Source organism: Thunnus albacares, chromosome 22, assembly GCF_914725855.1.
Source record: "Thunnus albacares chromosome 22, fThuAlb1.1, whole genome shotgun sequence".
Classification (NCBI taxonomy): Eukaryota; Metazoa; Chordata; class Actinopteri; order Scombriformes; family Scombridae; genus Thunnus; species Thunnus albacares.
Genome location: NC_058127.1, coordinates 9,602,488 through 9,621,811, shown reverse-complemented (window position 1 = coordinate 9,621,811; position 19,324 = coordinate 9,602,488). Strand labels below are relative to the sequence as shown.

Sequence of the window (19,324 nt, the reverse complement as noted above, 5' to 3'; positions counted from 1 at the left end):
TGCAAGCTGGTTTTACACCATAAATTTAGCCTTTAAATTTACTTCTTGGAGCACATATGCATATTAGGGACATTCTGGTTATAGGTGCTTATATCGTTTGTGAGACAAAGAGCACAAATGACACTTTTCCATAACAGCTACATTACAAAACATAAGTTGATCTGGAGCAGAACAGCTTTTAATTAACAAATTAAACATGTTTATTTACCGTCATGGTCATGGTCCCGACTTAACACAGCAGATGTGCAGATGTTGCTGTACTCACATTATCACCTACAAGAGTGTTTCGCTCTAGGCAGCTCACAATCTACTTATGAAAAGTCTGTTTCTGCTGCAGTCCTGATTGTTACCATGACGACGCACGCAGCGAGAGGGGGAGTGAAGAGTGCTATAACCTCGTTATGGGACCCTCCCCCTCAGGCCCTTTCCTCAAGAGCAGCAAGCACTGCTGGGACTGCGTTCATAAGGCCTTCTTCTCCTTCTCATAGTTAATGAGGTAGAAGATGCATCGTCATTTCATTTTAAATGTCCTTTATACCACACATACAAACCATCCATCACATAGCATAAAGGAAACTTTTAGTCAAAATACAATCTAGTTTTATTGAACTGCTATGGCCCCATGAAACACAGAGGTGAACATACACACAAATAAAATTCAAGGTGGCAAAACAGGCTGGAAGAGGAAAAAGGTCCTAAACATGAATTAAAATATCTAATAAAGTACACCCTGATCTTAATTTAGAATCAACATTTCTCTACAAGGATGCAAGCAATTTCAATGTGGTGTGAAAACAAAGAAACAAAAAAAAGAAATCATAACTTTAAAAGCATACAAAAACAACATAACATTAAACATACAGTACAGAGAAGCCACGGCAAAATGGCTTTTTCCAGTTATCTCAGCTCGGAATAAGTAGCATGACTGATTGTCAAGCTCACTTTTGTTAAATAATACCTCACAAACATAGACATAAAAATTCTTAAACATGATAATAACATGTGTCATCTTTAAGACTGAAATAGTGTTTAAATTGCTTTAACATAATTAAGTTACAATAAAGCTCATTTTATTTGAGGTCAGCTTATTTTACTAGAAACACACGCTAAGTGCAGCCAGGAAGAGGACCAAACAGTTACAGGATCCACCTGTTTTTAAATCAGTCTAAAATAATACATGTAATCCAGTCATTAAACCAACAGATGTACTGTACATCATACACGATGGGAGCTATATCCGATCTCTCCTGCTATTGCTTTTCAAACTGGGTCATGCTCTATTTTAGAACCTTAAGTCCCTGCATTCATAAAGTATATTCCTCAGAGAGAAAAGGGAAGGGGCCAAGAAGGTGGACGAGACGAAAAGGACATACGAGACGTTCCTTAACAGCGGTTAAGATGCCACGGTAGGAACAGAGGAATTGCATAGTTCAGCGGCATCGTCGTTTCAATATTTTCCTTGAGCCTGTTATTTTCCTGTTTGAGTTTACCTGCACAGCCCTGAAACCTTTTCCCCACACATCGCCCCTGTGGCTCGTTAGTATAAGGAGCGAGACGAGAGGTCTATTTTTACAAACAAGGAGGCGAGAGAGTGACACGGAGAGAGGGTGAGATACAGTATAGTTGATGAATGGATGAACGTATACAGAGTGGCTTTAACAGATGCTCTATGCAAGACTTTAATATTTAAACCTGTGTTTTTATAATGTTCATGGAGCCAAAAGGCAAACTGTCGCCAAAGATTAAGATCTTTAAAATCCTTCCAAAACGTGATTCAGTATATTCTAGGAGGAAAAAAAAAATCTCAGACTCCAACGGGCCTCATCCAAGAACCACTCGTATGAACAGATTCATTCTTAAGTGAATTAGTTAAGAACTGAAGTTCTGAATTTGGAGTTTAAATATCTAAAATTTTTGTGACTCTCACATCCCCCTTGACTGCCTCAAATCTAAGTCATGGAACACTTTTCTTTTTTACAGTTGACAGCTGTATTGTGTTCTCTTATTGTTCCAGGTCCTCTAATATCACTGCTGAAACTACTGAATTTGTCATGAAGCTCCACGGTGTGAAATTCCCCCTCCTTTTTACTCTTTGGTAACATTTTTGTAAATGAAACTTGCACATAAAAAGAGCAGAAAAGGTTTGCCTAATATGGCAATTTTGAGAGCGTTTATAACGATGATGAAATCTCACAAACCACTTGGAACACTTCTATGAGCAAAAAAGAAAAAAGTAAGCAAGATTAAGGATAAGCAAGATTAAGTATACAAAAATGTTCTTGCATGAGGCCCAGAATCTCTAAAATATGGAAGGTCAAATCTATTAGAACATCTTTAAGTGAGTCTACTGTCCTTTATAAAGCACCATAATTTGTTTCCATTTGTGCAATCCTCTACGTTATAAGAGCGGGTGGGACTTTGTCTAATTTTTGGAATGAAACTCTTCACTTAAAAACAGAAACGATGGGTCAAGCGCTGGCCCACGGTAGGAGGAAGGACATGATAACAATGACGAGGGAGAGCGAGAGAGGGAGCAAGAGGAGGAGGATCAGAGGGAGAGAGAGCGACGACGGCCACAGAGACATCAGACATTTGGAGCCTCGAGACAGTTCGACTGGATTCCTCTGCCTCTCCACGTTCGGCCGGCAGATGACCAGTGGCCTGACCTGCGATATGCTCTCCTGAAAGACATAAAGAGGAAAGACATAATGAGACCCAAACACAACGACCTCTCCTGCTCTAAGACAGCTCTCTCTTTCATCCTTAGGTTTATGTTTCCCTCCTGCATCCATATGAAACGTGAGAATTTCGTTCGGCAAAATTGAACACGTGTATCTCAATAAGCAAGGAACAGATTTTCTTTTGCAGCCCTGCTTTATGCTGCACTACATCTGTGTGTTTACATAACAATCCAGTCTAGTGCAGCTATAACTGTGAAACGGTACCTTGGTGGGCAGATGTACAGAACGAATAATTAGTCTTTGCTTTGCTGCATTATCTACCTCCAATATAGTCCTGCTGTGTGCTCTGTCAGGACTTAGCCTGAGGTTCCAGCGATGGGATCTGTGACTCCTCCCACCATCGTCTTCGCTCTCGGTGGTGTCTTGCCGCGCCACACGTGGACGCTTACGTCTCCGTGAGCTGATTCGCTGGAGAGAACCGGGCTCCTGGAGTCTGAGGCAACGAGTTAAAAAGCAGGAAAGGTCAGGAAAACCTACAAGCGGAGAGATATTGTATGTAAAGAAGCACGTGTGTGTGAGTGTGAGCACCTGCAGTCTGTATCCTCTATATCAGCATCTGCATCACTCTCCCCCTGAGGGTCAGACAATACACAGTCCTCCTGCAGACGTATAAAACATGTGAAGCAAACAAATTACATATACGATCAAATATAAAAACATATATGTATAAAAACAGTAAAAAAAAATGTCAGTACACAGGAATATCTGAATGCCTTTTATCATCACAATTTTGAAGTTCTCGAGTGAAACGCTAACCAGCCCCGGTGAATCATCTACCTACTGCCACCATCAACACTTGGTGATGGCATTTGTCTGTGTGAGTTAGCTCATGCGTCACTTTTTATTATCACCATTGTTATTCGGCATGAATCAGCTGACACCTCTACACATGACTAATGAGCTCAGTGACTATTAATGTGCTGGTTGCTTCCTATTGCCTGAATTCATTAAGCTCTGTACTGTATTTACAGACTACCATTAATTAATAATAAGTACTGTTTAGATCCATGGGTCGTGTCCGAAAACACAGTTCTCTACATAATAATAAATAATAATAATCTCATCCGTCGTCATGGTTTCCATTTCCACTGCTACGCCAATGAGGTCCAGCTCTACATCTTCACTAAATCCATCGCCACTGCAACTCACTCCACCCTGACCAACCGCCTCACAGAAATTAAATCATGGATGTGAGCCAACTTCCTCAAACTCAACTGTGATAAATCAGACATGATAATCATCGGCCCCAAATCCCTCATCAAAACCACTCACTACTTCTGCCCCACCATCGTTAAGTCCACTCCATCTCCCTCACCACACATCCGCAACCCTGAGTCATTTTTGACAGCAACCTCCCCTTTGAACACTACATCAAACAAATCACCAGAAATGCCTTCTTCCACCTAAAAAAACATAGCTTGTCTCTGACCATCACTCTCCTTCTCTGCTGCCGAAACTTTGATCCATGCTTTCATCACATTGACTACTGCAAAGTATTCTTTATGGCACATCATCCAAAGTCGTAAATAAACTCCGGTATGTCTAGAACTGTGCTGCTCGCCTTCCCATCCACTCCTGCGACCACATCAACCCTTTCCTCCAGAACCTCCACTGGCTCCCTGTCCAACAACAGATCCAATTCAAAGTCCTTCTCCTCAATCACAAAGCCTTCCATAACCAGGCCCCCCTCCTACCTCACCAAACCTGCTCCACCACCACACACTCCCTCCCGCACCCTCCACTCCTTTGATGCCAACTTCCTGTCTCCACCACTCAGGACCAAGCACCGGACCTGGCGACAGAGCCTTCTCCATAGCTACCCCCTCCCTCTGGAACTCTCTCGCCAAACACATCCGAGATTGAACTGATCTGTACATGTTCAAATCAAAACTCACCTTTTCAGAAGTGCTTTTAATGTGTGATTAATGCTGTGTGTCATATGTTTTTGGTTTGTTGTTTTCTATGATCATTTTAACTCAACTTTTTTTTATTATTGATAAACATTCAACTGAGATTTATGAATCATCATCAGTTTGCGTCAGTGATAGATGGGGCTTGGCATTGAACCTTAATACTTTCTGGGTACCAACCAAAAATATGTAACACTGAGTATTAAAAGTATCGGAAGCTGGCATTGCTTGATTGTCTGGTCAGATTCATACTCTTGTTTACTTATTCTTAAGTAAGAAATTCACTCATTTGAATCATATTTTTTGCTAATTTATACAGTATTTTATTTAGACAAAGCTCAGTGACTGCCTGTGTTTAGACGAGATTTAATATTTTAGAAGTTTGGCTTAAATGAAGAGAAGACTTTAAAAGAAAAACATGTTTTTATTCTTCAGTGTAAGAACTGTTTGGGTAGGAGCACTTCCCGGACTCAAAAATGAGTTTGTTCGAGGTGCTCTTCGGATAGAGACACATGTAGACACAAAAATACAAGAAAACTCCAAGGCACTTCCTTTTAAAGCAATTGAAATGCTTTTATTGTCATGGCATGGTCATATTAGACTTTTAAAACAATATTCTGACATATTGCATCAAGCCTTTGTAAGGGAGTCAAACAGATCTCATGAAACTGACCCTTATCTAGTTGTATTCCACCAATTCTACTTGGACATGGCGCTGTGGCCTAGAGAGGGTGTAGACATATACAAACTCCAGCAGATGGCGTCGTTTTGACCCACAGTATTCATCAAAGCTCAATTAAAGAGCATACAACATAGTGAACTTCTTTCACTATTTTGCTCTTTGATTCAGCTTTGATGAATACTGTGGGTCAAAACGACGCCATCTGTTGGAGTTTGTATATGTCTACACAAGTCCAAGTTGAAGATTCCTTTTGGTGGAATACTATTAGATGAGGGCCAGATGTTTCATGAGATCTGTTTGACTCCCTGATGAAGGCTTGCTGCTGTTGTTTTAAAAGTCCAATATGACCATGCCATGACAATAAAGGCATTTTAATTGCTTTAAAAGAGAGTGCCTTGGAGTGTGTTTGTGTCCTCAAAGTAAGTATAATTTACTAAAACTCAGTATCATTTATTGGCAATAATACTGTATACTTCAAACCCTACAAAGGCAAGGCATTGCATTGTGGAATTTTTAACAAAAAGGAGTATATACCATGAACGCTGCATTTTTCGTTCCACACTGGGAACATTTAGGGGTTCTATACTGAGCATATATTTTACACTCACAATTTCGTGACTTATAGAAATAGCTCAACATTTTGGGAACTACGCTTATTCGCTTTTTGGCAGAGAGTTTGATGAGAAGATCAATACCACTCTCATGCCTGTACACTAAATAGGTCTTGACATCACAGTGAGGTTGCCAGGCAACCAGCAGAGACTCCAGTCACTACACCCGGGCATGAAATAGTAACACATAACCCCCTGTAAAATCACAACTTGTCGTTTTTACATTTTGGAACTATTCCTTTAAATCAAATAGTGGGAAGTAAATGCACTGGTGCATAATGGGGATTTCAGAAAATCTACTCCCAATCCAATGTCTCATAGGATCATTATCATTCTCTGAGGTTTGTTTGTGACCAGGTCATAAAAGAATTTCATTAGTCTCCCATGTTTAAATCGCTCTTTCAGAGGCTTTTCTGAGGCTTTTCGGAGGCTTTTCGCCCTTGACGAGAACACAGTTATGAGGGGAAACATTCAAGGCTCGTTAGGTTTTCGGCTGCACATTATTCTAAATTCATTTATTTATTTACACTAAATCTATCAGCAGCTATAGTGTCGAAAAGTTTCAAAAATTGTTTCCTTAAGCAATCAGTGTGCCAAACCCATACGCAGTCCAAAAATTGTAAGGTGATTTCTATTTCCCAAGGACTCAAAACACTGTACAATACTCCCTTTAAAATTTCTTCCTTTTATAACATTTTTAAAAAGTACATTTTGATTCCAAATTGGCTCTTTAACCCCATAATAAAGTTTTGAAGCTAACCTTTCGAAGCAGAAATCTACTCTACATATAATGAACACTGGCATTAGTCATGCATGTCTCACACAGGGCTGTGTGATATGACCAAAATCTCATTTCCTAATAACGATACATATGACGATATAGCACATTTTCTGTGAATTCAGTGAATAAATAGTTTCCTAAAATAAATAGTTTCACCTCCAGATACAACACTCTGTAACTGTCAGAAGTAAGCAGCTTGTCAAGACATAAAGAAACACATATATGCACTCGGACATTACCTCTGTGCCGTATCCCTCAGAGTACCTGGTTATCATTACTCTGTTTTTTCCACAGTGTTCACACAGTAGTGTGTCCTGAGAGCAGAAAGTGAGGAGAAGAAGTCGAAGAAAGCAGAGACTGATTTACTTCACAACATTAAAAGAATACAAAGTGACAACTTCACAGTTCTGTGGATTGTACAGTAAAATATACAGTAAAGAACAAAGGTGGGTGACGGAGAGATGGAGGGATCAGCAAGAAGTTAAAGGCATGTATTTAAAGCGCTATTACAGATGAAGAAACACTCTGATCTGAGCGGGTTGAGCGATGGCCACAGACACTTAAGTGGTAAGCCTGAGTACTCACCGGCGTAGGCGTGTGTGCTTCTGAATAAAGTGTACAGGGACCGGCCTCGCACAGACACACGACATCTACCTCTCCACAACTCGCCTCCATCTGAGAGATAGAAAAACAGAGGAAGAGAGGATGAAAAGATGTGATCTATTGACTTTTTCGAAGCCGCTCGGTCCTTTTATCTTCAGCCGGCACCACATTAACAAGGTAAGTAAAGGACAAAGAGTGACGCACACGTTTATATCACGGAGTTAATAGCTAAAGTTATACCCGCTTAACCCATCCTTATCTGTTCGTCTCACCCGTTTCCCTCCCCAGCCTACGTTAAATACTCTGATCCTACTTTTAACCCACTCAATCCTCCCTCCTTTATTAAGTTTTATGCACACCTCTCTCATCTCAAATCATTTTGACATTGCACCTCTTAGCCGACCTGCCCGCTGTCTTATCCATCCACGTCTCTTCTAACAAGGTCTACAACTAACGCTTATTTTCCCAATTAGTTGTCTAATCATTTAGTCAATGAAATTTAAAAAAAAATAGTGGAAAAAATGGCATTCACTCAATATTTCGGAGGCAATGACAACGTGTTATATTTGTCTGACAAACCAACTCAATTAACAGTCATATATGAAAAGGGAAAACAACAAATCTTTACATATAAGAAGCTGGAACCATCAAATGTTTGGCATCTCTGCTTGGAAAACGGCTTAATCGATTAGCAAAATAATTGATGATTGACTATTCTAACACACAAAGGAGGTTTTTGTGGGCATTTATTACAGTTAAAGGTCAAATAAGTGAGATTTAAACTTCCCTAAAGAACAAAAAACAGCATTTTGAGACATCTGCATGTCCATCAGAAATCACCAAAACAGTGTAATAACAGATGCAATGAAAGAGTATAATGTGGAATGAACATGGAGATGATCGATTGTCGAATATCATCAGCGAAAGTTTTAATATCATGCGTCACTGTCGGTGGCTCAGTGATGAGATTTCTGGCTTTTAACCTTTTTCCCCACCCACTCAGGGTTTTTAGCTGCTCAACAGGGGAGGATGGTTGACTGGTACCGGCCAGACATTTGAGTTACGGAGGCTGAAAAATCCATGATTCAGTCAAAGGAGTGAATAAAATCCGAGTTAATAATTAAAAGACCTCTATTACCTGCTCACCAGATGTAACAAAATGTAATTAAAGTCAATTTTTATGTCACATTCCTGAGGTATGCGAGTCACAGTTATAAATATAAAACGACCTCACCTCACAGTCATTGTCAGATGTCTCTCCGGAGGAAAAGAGGCCGTGGGAGTCAGATTCCCTCCGCAGCATGACCTCTGACCTGGCTCACACGCTCACATAGACCTGCTGGCCACATAAACAACACACAAATGTTGTCATGACCTGACACTGACAGTTGAAGGGGCTTGTTTATTGTTTTACAATGTGAGTCAGACTGGAGCTCTCTGAAAATGATGATGATATTATGTCGTCCAAATTAATGACCCTGAGAAAGCTGTAATTAAAAATGAAAAAAATGAGTCATGTAAGGATTTGTTTAACGCTTTAGAGATGTTTTGTGGAACCTCAGTCTCATCGTTGTAGATGTAATTTTGCACTACATATGTCTGTATCAGATAAATATTCAGTACAGTGTTTATTAGTTGTGGCTTAATTAATGTATAATAAATCATTTAGTAGTGCTTTATTGATTGTTATATATTAATATTGAGTAAAATCTCTTATAGAAGGTGCCTTATTAGAAAATGGTTGCAAATATTATTGTTAATATAATGATACTAATTGTGATTTCAGATCATATTGCCTAGCCCTTTCTAAATACATAACCTGACGTGCCAGATGGTTTGTTACACAGAACCATCTGAGAAGTCGTCCTTGGAAACTGTTTGGAAAAGGGCAGGCACTTTCAAAAAAACATACTTGGCTAGCGATTGGATGAACCATCTGTCTATCACAGGCTAATTTCTCGCTGTTATCGCACCTAAACCGAGCCTGTAGCTGACAGTAGTTCCTCATAGGACCCTGATTGGGCCGAACTTCTGTTGGTTCGGCCACAAGTGCGAAACTTGAAGTCTGACAAGATGGATTCTCTCATGATCCAGCTGCCTTGCGTGGTAACTAAATACATACTCCTAATTACAGCAACTGCAACTAACAATTATTTTCATTATTGATTAATTGGTTGACTCTTTTCTCAATTAATCAATTAGTTGTAGGGTCTATGAAATGTAAGATGATGGTGAGAAATGTTGATTATACTGTTTCCCGGAGCCCAAGGTGACGTCCTCAAATGTCTTCGTTTGTCCTGACCAACAGTCCGCAACCCAAAGATATTCAGTTTACTGTCATAGCCGACTAACAAAACAAGGAAATATTCAGATTTGAGAAGCTGTAATCTGAGAATTTCTTTACAGAAATGACTCAAAACGATTCAGCGATTATCAAAATAGTTGACGATTAATTTTCCGTCGATCGAATCGGGTTGCAACTCTAACCGTGATCGATAGTCAGTCAATACCATCACTGGTTTGCAAAGATAAATTAATAAAGGCTATAAATACTTAGTGTCACCACAAGTAAAGTGTCAGAACATACAGTAGATTTTATTGTCAAAATATATGGAAAGTCACTGAAACGACCTACGGACTCACAGTAAAGTCTCTTTTTTTAAACTGACGTCATAGACGCATTAATTCTACAGTTCCCATATAAACGCTTGTCCCCCCCTAAAATGTGGAGGATTATGAACTAATAATTTCAAGTTTTCTTCTTCTTCTTTTTCCTTACAGTGAAGAAATAACTTGGTGTTACAAATGATGCTGTATTAACGCAAGAAGTGGGGTCGTATTAATATCAGAGATTTGTCATCGCGGCACATCTGCTCGGCAGTGTCTGTCCGCACTCCCGTTACGTAATAACCTACGACAATCAATGTGAGAGCCGGACAACTTTTCACATAAAGATGAGAAGGGAAAAGATGCTGTCAACATTAGAATTTCATGTTTACTGATGATTCAAACACACAGAATGATTTTCAATTAGACATCTACGTAAAGACAAAAATAAGTCAAAGAGATCATAAAAAAAGAACAGAGTAACGCATCTTACCTTAAACGCATCCTGTCGAACATGTATTAAAGCCCATAAAAGGTAACTGGAGTTTGGTATTTAGAGAATGAGCAGGAGCACGCGGCGATGCTTCTCATTGTGGCGCGGGGAAGCCATGAGCTCGCGCTGCTGCTTGTGGATGTTTGACATTGTAGCAAATCCTGTGTGTGATGTCAGCTCGAGCGATGACAGGCAGCTACAGTCCGGGAGGTGCGCGCCGCCGCTCGCCGGGACACCGACCGAGCGTTCCCAAAACATCGCGGGAGCGCGGAAAGCGCCAGGAGGGACTTCCGTTTAGAGCTATCAAAATAAAAGGAGTATTGGAGAAAGTGGAAGTTGAGGTTCACTATTTTATTGAACATCAAGATCAAACAGACACTCAGCAGTTATAAAGAAATTTGTGTATTCATCTAAATGTTGTTCAAAATATCATTGTGCAAAACATATTTATTTGTCAAGTGAATAAAAGTATAAGACATATGTATTATGAATAAAAATAAACAAAGTAAACAATTCTATGTTCAATTCTATTCAATGTATTTTTCTATCCATTTATATTTATGAAAGATAATGGAGCTAACTAAAATGCAGGTTGCTTATCAACTAGATGTCACACATTCTAAGCAACAAATATGAACAGCAAGAGAGTCATATTGTCATGGCTGTAAATCTGGAACAGTATCTGGCTCCAGATTTGCTGTGTGGTATTTGGATTAAACACAAATTTAGGAAAATGCAAACTATTTGAAATATGCAAACCTGAAATACTCAAGGTTTTAAAGGACCGGTGTGTGAGATTTAGTGGCATCTAGCGGAACAGATTTGGCAGAAATTAAATATAATATAAGTATGTTTTAATTAGTGTATAATCCCATGATTACCTTGGAATGAGCTTTTTATATCTAAATAGGGAGCAGGTCCCCTTCCAAGGAGGCCACCATGTTGTTGATGTTTCTACAGTGGCCCAGAACAAACAAACCAAACAAGGGCTCTAGAGAAGGCCTTTCGTGTTTTTATGCAAGTTTCGCAGCCACCGTAGGTTCTCTTATATGCTTGGAAGGAGAGGGGGACAGGAGGGGTATTCAGTTGGTTGCAATCTGCAACCTAAATGCTAGATGCCACTAAATCTTACACACCGGTCCTTTAAAAGTAGACTTTGACACTTGGACTCTCTTCAGAACAAGCCTCAAGATCTGGCAATAAAGAAGAACCTTCCTTAAGGACTTTATCATGTTAATTGTTATTATGCTTTAGTGGCACATACTCACAAATACTCAATTACTATTGGTAATCAAGCCTTGCATGACATTACTTACCATCTCTGGCTTGGTTCTCACCTCTGGATCATGTGGAAAGTGGTTTTTTGAAACCCCCAATCATTGGGTCCAAAGGAGGCAGCCTACGTTCATACCATTGCCGGTCACAACTGCCACTGCATTGTTGCAATAAATGGTCGGTGCATAGCAGTGTGGTACACCGGTATGTAATTGTCTTTCGGGAAAATGAGATGTTTAGTTGCTTAGAGACAAATGGTGCACATTCAAAGGTGTGTGTTGAGTGGTTTCAATTGAATTCAAGATCTTGCCATGAAATATTTATAGAGACTCATGAAAAGCTTAAAGCACAACTCATCTTATCTTCTGCAATAAATTGGACTTGGTGGTGGAAAGGCACAACTATTGCATTGAGTTAAAATCGAATGATCATCCATACTAGCACATAAAATGGACAACAAAAAGTCCTCTCATTATTACGCCCATACACAAATCTCACAAAACTGCCTGTGGCCAAACTGAAAACTCTCCACTTTATGTAATTGGATTGATGTATCAGTTTCCCAGTTCCAAAATTATCTTTGTAGGGAAAATCCAAACCCTGGCTTCCGACCTTAACGACCTGTAACCGTTAATAATTTCAAAGCAAACTGGGAGTAATTACTGTACACACCATTTTTGCACTGATATTTATCTTGTGCCCAGAATGAGTTGGACTACTTTCAGTACATGTGGTGATGGGACAGAGGGAGAAAGAGATAAAAAAAAAAGATACAAACATTAAAATATACAGCCAAAAAAAAACACACACACACACACATACACACACATAGACATAAAAACTCGGAAGTCCCAGGGCAGTTTCATCAAAGGAAATCACCCGGAAACGTCTGTTCCCACAGGGAAATCTGTCTGTTTTAGTAAATGCGCCATATCATCACTACTGCAAAGCCAGGTTAATGAAGAATATGCCTGGTATTTAGCTCCAAACATCTTGGTAAAATTTGGATTAATCTTCATTTGCATGTATTTCAATAAACACTGGTTGGCACTGGTTGATGGATTATACAATATCCAAATAATAATGCTGAAAAAGGAAATTTACCATCTAAATCCTCCTTTGCCGCATGCTTGGAAACCTGTCGATAAATAAATGTTGAGAGGAGCTTTCCAAATAGAGCTCATTTTGGCCTAAATGTCCCATGAGCCCCACTGCCGCCTCCAGACAGCAGGGCCACTGAACAAGATAAAGTGTAATTAGGGGAGACCTAATGGCCGAGGGAGGGATCCTCATTAAGGCTGCATGTCGACCATGCAAATGACCCCTATGAACAAAACCGTATACTGTATGCTTTGGAGCATTGCTGCAGAGTTTATAGACCTTTCAGGATTGAAAGATATTTCCTTACAACGTTGTTTGATTCCCATTAGTTTCACCCAGTTAGGCTGTAATGTTTTTGCAACTGTTGCTCTGCACTCTGTAATGTTTTATTAAAGAATATTTCATCCGTTTAAAGATGATGTCGGCACTGCTTCTTATGCACGACTGTCCATAATCATTCTCTCTGCAGATTAATTAGTTTTTTAGGGTAATGTTTCACATACTTACAATGAAACCAATACTGTAGTTATGCTGATATGTTGTCCACTGAGTTGCATGTAATATGAAAGTGATGCAGGACAAAGTTTGGTCATTTGTGCTCATTTATGTACTCACAGGGGAGAAGGGGGGGTGGAAGAGGAGGGAAATAACAGATCTTGAGAGGCAGATAGAGTTTTGTGTATATACAAGAAGCAATACAAACAGGAGATGCAGGCTTGATAAGGAAATTAAGGGAAAGGGTGCAACTCAAATAAACCAAGACTGATGCACCAACGGACCAGTGCACCTCTCTCTCTCTCTCTTTTGCTCTCACTCTCTGTCATTTACAGAAAGAGAGAGAGAGAGAGAGAGAGAAAGAGAGGGGGGAGAGAGAGATGGAAGTCAAGGGATAGCTGCAGAAGCACGTCATTTGGATAATCTGGAACGGCTGCAGAGAAGCGTTCTTTGGATTTTCTCACCAGAATTGGACACAGGACTAAACATAGCCTATCAAAACTCATAAAATTCTTTCTTCTTGACTGAGGTAACAGGTTTCTGGCACGCACGCAAGACAACAGTCAGCTCCTGGATCAAAGCATCAAACTCGGCTCGCCACTTTGATTTGAAGGACAAACACTGCACCCAAGGCAATTGCAGGTTACAGTGCTGCGAGAACACCCAGAGGTGGTGCAAAGATTGTGATTTGGTAGTGCGAGTTATGCACTTCTGTGGCCAGAAAGTGAGGCAGAGCATCCACAGACATTCAGATGCCTGTGAGCGTCGGTGAGTTGGTTGCCAACTGCACAGTGAGAAGAAGAGACAAGGAAGGAATGAAGTTTAGCTGCTGTGTCAAACATAACAGACACTAAACCAAATATGCAGTTCATCCAAACCGATCCAGAGAGGATTTTCAGATACGAAGAAGGAGTTTGCTTTTAGGAGTCATCTTTTTTTCAAGATAAGGAAAAAATTGTGACCTTATTTGTCAAGTGAATGCTACTGAATTTCAGTCAAGGACAGCTGTGAAAGTCCAATGAAGGAGTCGGACCAAACCAGGGATAGCCCCCTGACCTGGGATTTAGATCAATCCTGGAGTTCATTCCTAAAACCTGCTGCACGTCTCTGCCTCAACACCTTGGATTTCTCAGACCTCTGGGATGAGGAAGACCTGGGAGCAGACAGCACAGAAGATGAGGGGATCAATTCAACCACTGAAACATCAAAGGGTGTCCAAGTGCCTCCAGCACCCCCTCCTCTTCCCCCTCCTCTTCCTCCTGTTGCCCCACCTTTGTTCATGGACTCCTCGAAAGGTACAATCAATAAATGTCGCACCTTGAAGCTCCACTGGAGGGAACTGCACAGTTTGGCTCCCCTTCCCAGGATGACCCGCTTTGGGACTCAGACTATTTGGGCCAGGCTCGAGCCAGTCAATTTGGATACAAACCGACTGGAGTACCTGTTTGAATCTAAGGGCAATAGCAGCTGCTTTAATGTGGTTTGTGGACAGCGGGTAAGAAATATAAGACAGAATGATGTCTCTTTTCTAAATTTAGCAGAATCAGTTTTTTTCTCTGAGAAAATGCAGATTGATGAAGCACCTGTGAGCCAAGCAGGTGCTTCATATGGTAGTATTGTGTAACTACAGTGCTGGGATTTGAGGTTTATTGAGTTTTACCTCATTAGGTCAGTAATGTAATACATCTGTTGCCATTTTTTCCTCCATTTTTTTGCTCTCACATGTAACCCTTTTGGGAAATCAGGTTTCCCCAATGTGTTTATATAATCATTAAAAAAAATGGCTGTTTAAGATGTCCTGATAGTTGCCCAATGATGCCTTCACATCAGGAGGGTTTTGAGCATGGAAGATCAAATCCTCCAACAGCAAAGTTTGACAAAGAGCTGTCCTGTAACACATTAAATAGTGAGCTTTAGAAGTGCTGGTATGCAGACGTTGTTACTTTTCGACAAAGATCGGCTAGCTGTTTGTTGCTGTTTCCAGTGTTTATGCTTCGCTAAGCTAACCACTTCCTGACTGTAGCTTCATATTGAAAGGACAAATATGAAGGTGGTATTCGTCTTCTCAACACAGAAGCAGCCGTCAGTCTCAGTGTTGGGGATGAAGCGGAGTAACATCATAACCATTGCCCTGAGCAGCCTGCCACCTCCCCGCCTCCTCCCCCGTGCTATATACAGCATGGACAGCAGTGTGCTGGACAGAGAGGACGTTCAGGTACAGTAAAGGTCACATCCTCCAGAATTTTTAAGCCTCATCATTTGATTAACCTCCAAAGTTTGCTTTTGTCAGATAGGCAATTTGATATCTTTACCATTTCTTTATTAATGCAAAAAGGAAACCTGAGCATGATGCAGTGTAGGAGAGAAACAGCAAAACATCCCATTTATGAGTCATGAATAATCCTGCATTGTCTTTCCACATTCCCTCTAAAACAGCGGCTTCAAGCACTAACCCCAACAGAGGAGGAACTTTGTCTGATTAAGGAGGCCAAGGCCCAGAACCCCCAGTCCCCTCTGGCCTCGGCCGAGCTCTGCCTCCTTACTTTGGGGGAAATCCCTCATCTGAGCACCAGGCTTCAGCTGTGGGCCTTCGCTCTGGACTATGACTCCTTAGAAAGGGTGAGTGAGAGTGGAGGTGAAAATGCGATGGAATGAGATGGAAAGTAGTTTTTGCACTTAGTATATATATATATATATATATATATATAAATCCATTCATAAAGCTAAAGTGATGCAAAAGTGATTCAGTCTACACTCTTTATGGGTAAACTGTATATTTGCAATTGGAATAAAACCAGCAAAAAAATGGTGGTGGTCTAGCTAGCATTAGCATTAGTATGACCACCATGGTACCACCTACAGACACCACATCATCGAAATCCAATTCACAGTGTTGCCTTCATCATTTCATTGACGGTGCAAAAACATCATGGCAATGACTTTTTTTTTTTATCACCAAAGATGTTGCCACCTAAAAATAACACACTGATTTGATGGCTCACTTAGTCTGTATGAATCATCACCCTGTTCTCTAACTGTGTCCCTCCTCTTAACAGGAAATTGCTGAACCTCTTTTCCATTTGAAGTTAGCCATGGAGCAGCTAGCAGCCAGCCAGACCTTTAGATGTATTTTGGCTACAGTGTTAGCAATTGGTAACTTTCTTAATGGATGTAAGGTGAGTGTGCTGGGCGTCTTTAAGCTATTGATCTTTTAATGAACTTTTGAATGATAGTGAGGCTTTTGTCTTTTCCCCACATACTCATAACAACTGTAAATATGCCCAGGCCCGTGGTTTTGAGTTGAGTTACCTGGGGAAGCTGTCCCATGTGAGGGATACACACTCTCGGCAGCCACTACTGCATCACGTCTGTGTGCTACTGCTGCAGCTCTACCCACAATCCTCTGACCTCTACTCTGACATCACTGCTGTTACTAAAGCTGGCAAGGTGTGTAGTTGTGTCTAACGTGTGTGTGTGTGTGTGTGTGTATTTGTCTCCTGAGTGTATTTGATATTCTGCATCACAGTCTGAGGCAGGATTATTGGGATATGGATAACAAAAAGAAGGTGAAATAAAGGTCACCACGGATTCCAACTCATTTTGAGCCCAGACAATGTCAAAACTTGGACCAAATACAATCCTATTTGAAAACAGCATTTTAATTTATTCAGAATTAATCTTTGTTCAAGAATAATATAGATATAAGTATCAAACCACTGTGAATCCACTTGTATCCACTCTACTCTTAGAGATCCAATTAATTATATAACATTAATTCTATATGTTTGTCTAAATGCACTTTTTTTTTCATCTTTATAGTGTGACTACTCCTTAGTCCAGTCAAACCTTGCCCAGTTAGAGGCCATGTGCAAAGCATCATGGGATCAGCTGAAGATTTTGGACAAGGCTGATGATAAGAGGAAAGGGGGAAAAGGGGAGAAGAGGAGAGGAGGAGTTGGGGGAGGAGAAGATGAAGCTTTGGCCCCGGATGGTTCGCTTCGTCGTAGGCTGCCAAAAATCCTGAAAGAGTACGAGGAGAGGCTGAAGGTCCTGAGAGCTGTTCATCGTCGGGTTATCAACAGGTATGCTAAACATCTATGTTTGTGTAAACATTTATGGAGCAGTAGTGTTTCCAAATTAGTTTTAATCATGTTGGCCTGCACCAGGCTGCCCTTGCTTTATTTTAGGTTTCATTGTTTTTAATGTCTCTTGAGCTGCCAGGTATTTCAAACAAACTTCTGTTTATGCTGCCAGGTATGTAAGAATGTTGAAAACAATGTTAAAAATTAGTCAAACAATGATATAAAGTGAAATACAACACACATTGTTATGTAATAATTCTGCAAAAGAAGATCCAGTCAGTCACATTTTGGCATGGTCAATATGTCTCCATCTCAAAAAAGGAAAAGGTTCCCTTGCACCTCATTATGGAAAGGAATAACAGTGCTTTGTATTTAATATTATATGCATATACTGCCCTCTGATGGACAACACTAAAAACCTCTTCACTTTGCTTTCTGCGTTGTTTTGATTTGTGATATGGAAAATTAATGTCACAATGGAAAATTATTCATCCAGTTATTAATTATTAAAGCTAAAAAAATGTCCTTTCAACATATTTTTCATTGAATTATGACACAGTAAATGCATACATCAAAGGAAAATACATATAACAAAGTGCATCGTATATCACTTTTATTTCTTTGTTTTATTTGTTTGTTTTTTTTCATGCGGGCATTTTAAATCTTCCATACAAACAGCAACAGAACTGCAAAAGCAAGCTTTTTGAAAGTTGGTAACATAAAAAATACATTCACATTTGCAGAATGTGTAGTATGAGCATAGAAAGGGAAATGCAAGAGATAGCAGTAGAAGTATTGTGAATTTTTATTAAATCTGTTACAATAAGTAATTTTAAAAAGGCTTCAAAAGCATCCATTATAAAATTGTCTGGTAAGGTTCAGCCCTTTGTCTTTCTTACTGTTGCTCTAATTAACAGTAAAAAATTGTTGACTTATGTTTTCCTCATCATTTTTTTCTCTTTAGATTCCACTCTTTCCTCCTATTCCTAGGCTACTCCCGAGCTATGGTGAGAGAAACCAAAGCTGAGGACTTCTGTAAAACCATAAGTAACTTTTCACTGGAGTACAGGGCCATACGGCAGGCTATCCTCTTGCAGAGAGAGCGGGAAAAACAGAAGACTGGAACTGAAAGCCCAGGCCCCAACACTCCTGCAGCAAGAAGGAAACATCAGCAAACTCCAATACAGGTAAATGAAGCCCAATTCTGGACGAAATTATGAAAACAAGCATTTACTTATCACTCAGATTTTGTTAATTTAGCTGCTATCTGTTGATTCACCAGGAAAGTGATGAAAACGACAGATTGGAGGAGGTGTTAAGAACACCTGAGTCCTCCTCAAGAACGGACGTCACCATGCCTCGAAACCGCCGGAGGACATCAGAGATCCAAGGTGATACACATATGCTTTTGCACAAACCCAATCTGCTTCTCTTGATTTTCCAATCTTTAAAACATGTTTAAACTAAACCTAAATTTGTTTACCTCTCAGGTCCATTCATGAGGAAAATGAAGTGGTGAGCCCTGCCGATATGTTTTGTCAAAAGTTTGTTCAGTCACTGGTGTATTCAAACAAAATTGTCTGTGATTGTTATGTTGTTATTTATGACATTTGTTGTTACGGTCAGCTTTTTACAGCATGATGTTGTTAGCAGGATGGAAACAGACAGGTGTAAATTTCACATGCCATTCAGTTTTTTTAATCATGTCTGAGTTTAAAAGTGAAGATGAATTAAAAATTGTTTTGATAAAATAAATGAAAATGATATGCATTTGTCTGTGTGCTCCAATGAATCACATGATCACAATAATAACCTAAAATAAAATATAATGTCTCAAGATATAAAAATAAATATATAAATAAACAAGGACATAAGCATTCCGCCAAAATCTGATGTGAAAACCTGAAAACTGTCGTCCTCTTCCTCGTTTGTATTATTGTTAC

General features: G+C 39.9%; 2 protein-coding genes across 4 annotated transcripts; one reads left to right on the top strand and one right to left on the bottom strand.

Moving 5' to 3' along the window:
• Positions 1-514: 514 nt before the first annotated feature.
• On the bottom strand, positions 515-10,802 carry si:ch211-63p21.1. 3 transcript variants are annotated; one of them, XM_044341849.1, is made up of 7 exons: positions 10,429-10,800; positions 8,563-8,664; positions 7,311-7,400; positions 6,965-7,039; positions 3,270-3,340; positions 3,003-3,174; positions 515-2,681 (listed from the first exon to the last, which is right to left on the bottom strand). In XM_044341849.1, exons 2-7 carry the CDS (start codon positions 8,629-8,631, stop codon positions 2,469-2,471), a joined length of 690 nt encoding a protein of 229 aa, XP_044197784.1. In that variant the 5' UTR covers positions 8,632-8,664; positions 10,429-10,800; the 3' UTR covers positions 515-2,468. The 3 variants fall into 3 exon arrangements, with proteins under 3 accessions (XP_044197784.1, XP_044197783.1, XP_044197785.1); XM_044341848.1 differs by having other exon boundaries at positions 8,563-8,667; positions 10,429-10,799; XM_044341850.1 differs by lacking the exon at positions 8,563-8,664 and having other exon boundaries at positions 10,429-10,802.
• si:ch211-63p21.2 (FH1/FH2 domain-containing protein 1) lies at positions 7,417-19,140 on the top strand. Its single transcript, XM_044341847.1, has 9 exons — positions 7,417-7,505; positions 15,374-15,514; positions 15,736-15,918; positions 16,356-16,475; positions 16,585-16,746; positions 17,119-17,381; positions 18,346-18,568; positions 18,664-18,772; positions 18,872-19,140. The coding sequence occupies exons 1-9, from the start codon at positions 7,431-7,433 to the stop codon at positions 18,898-18,900; spliced, it is 1,305 nt and encodes a 434-aa protein (XP_044197782.1). The 5' UTR covers positions 7,417-7,430; the 3' UTR covers positions 18,901-19,140.
• Positions 19,141-19,324: the final 184 nt, after the last annotated feature.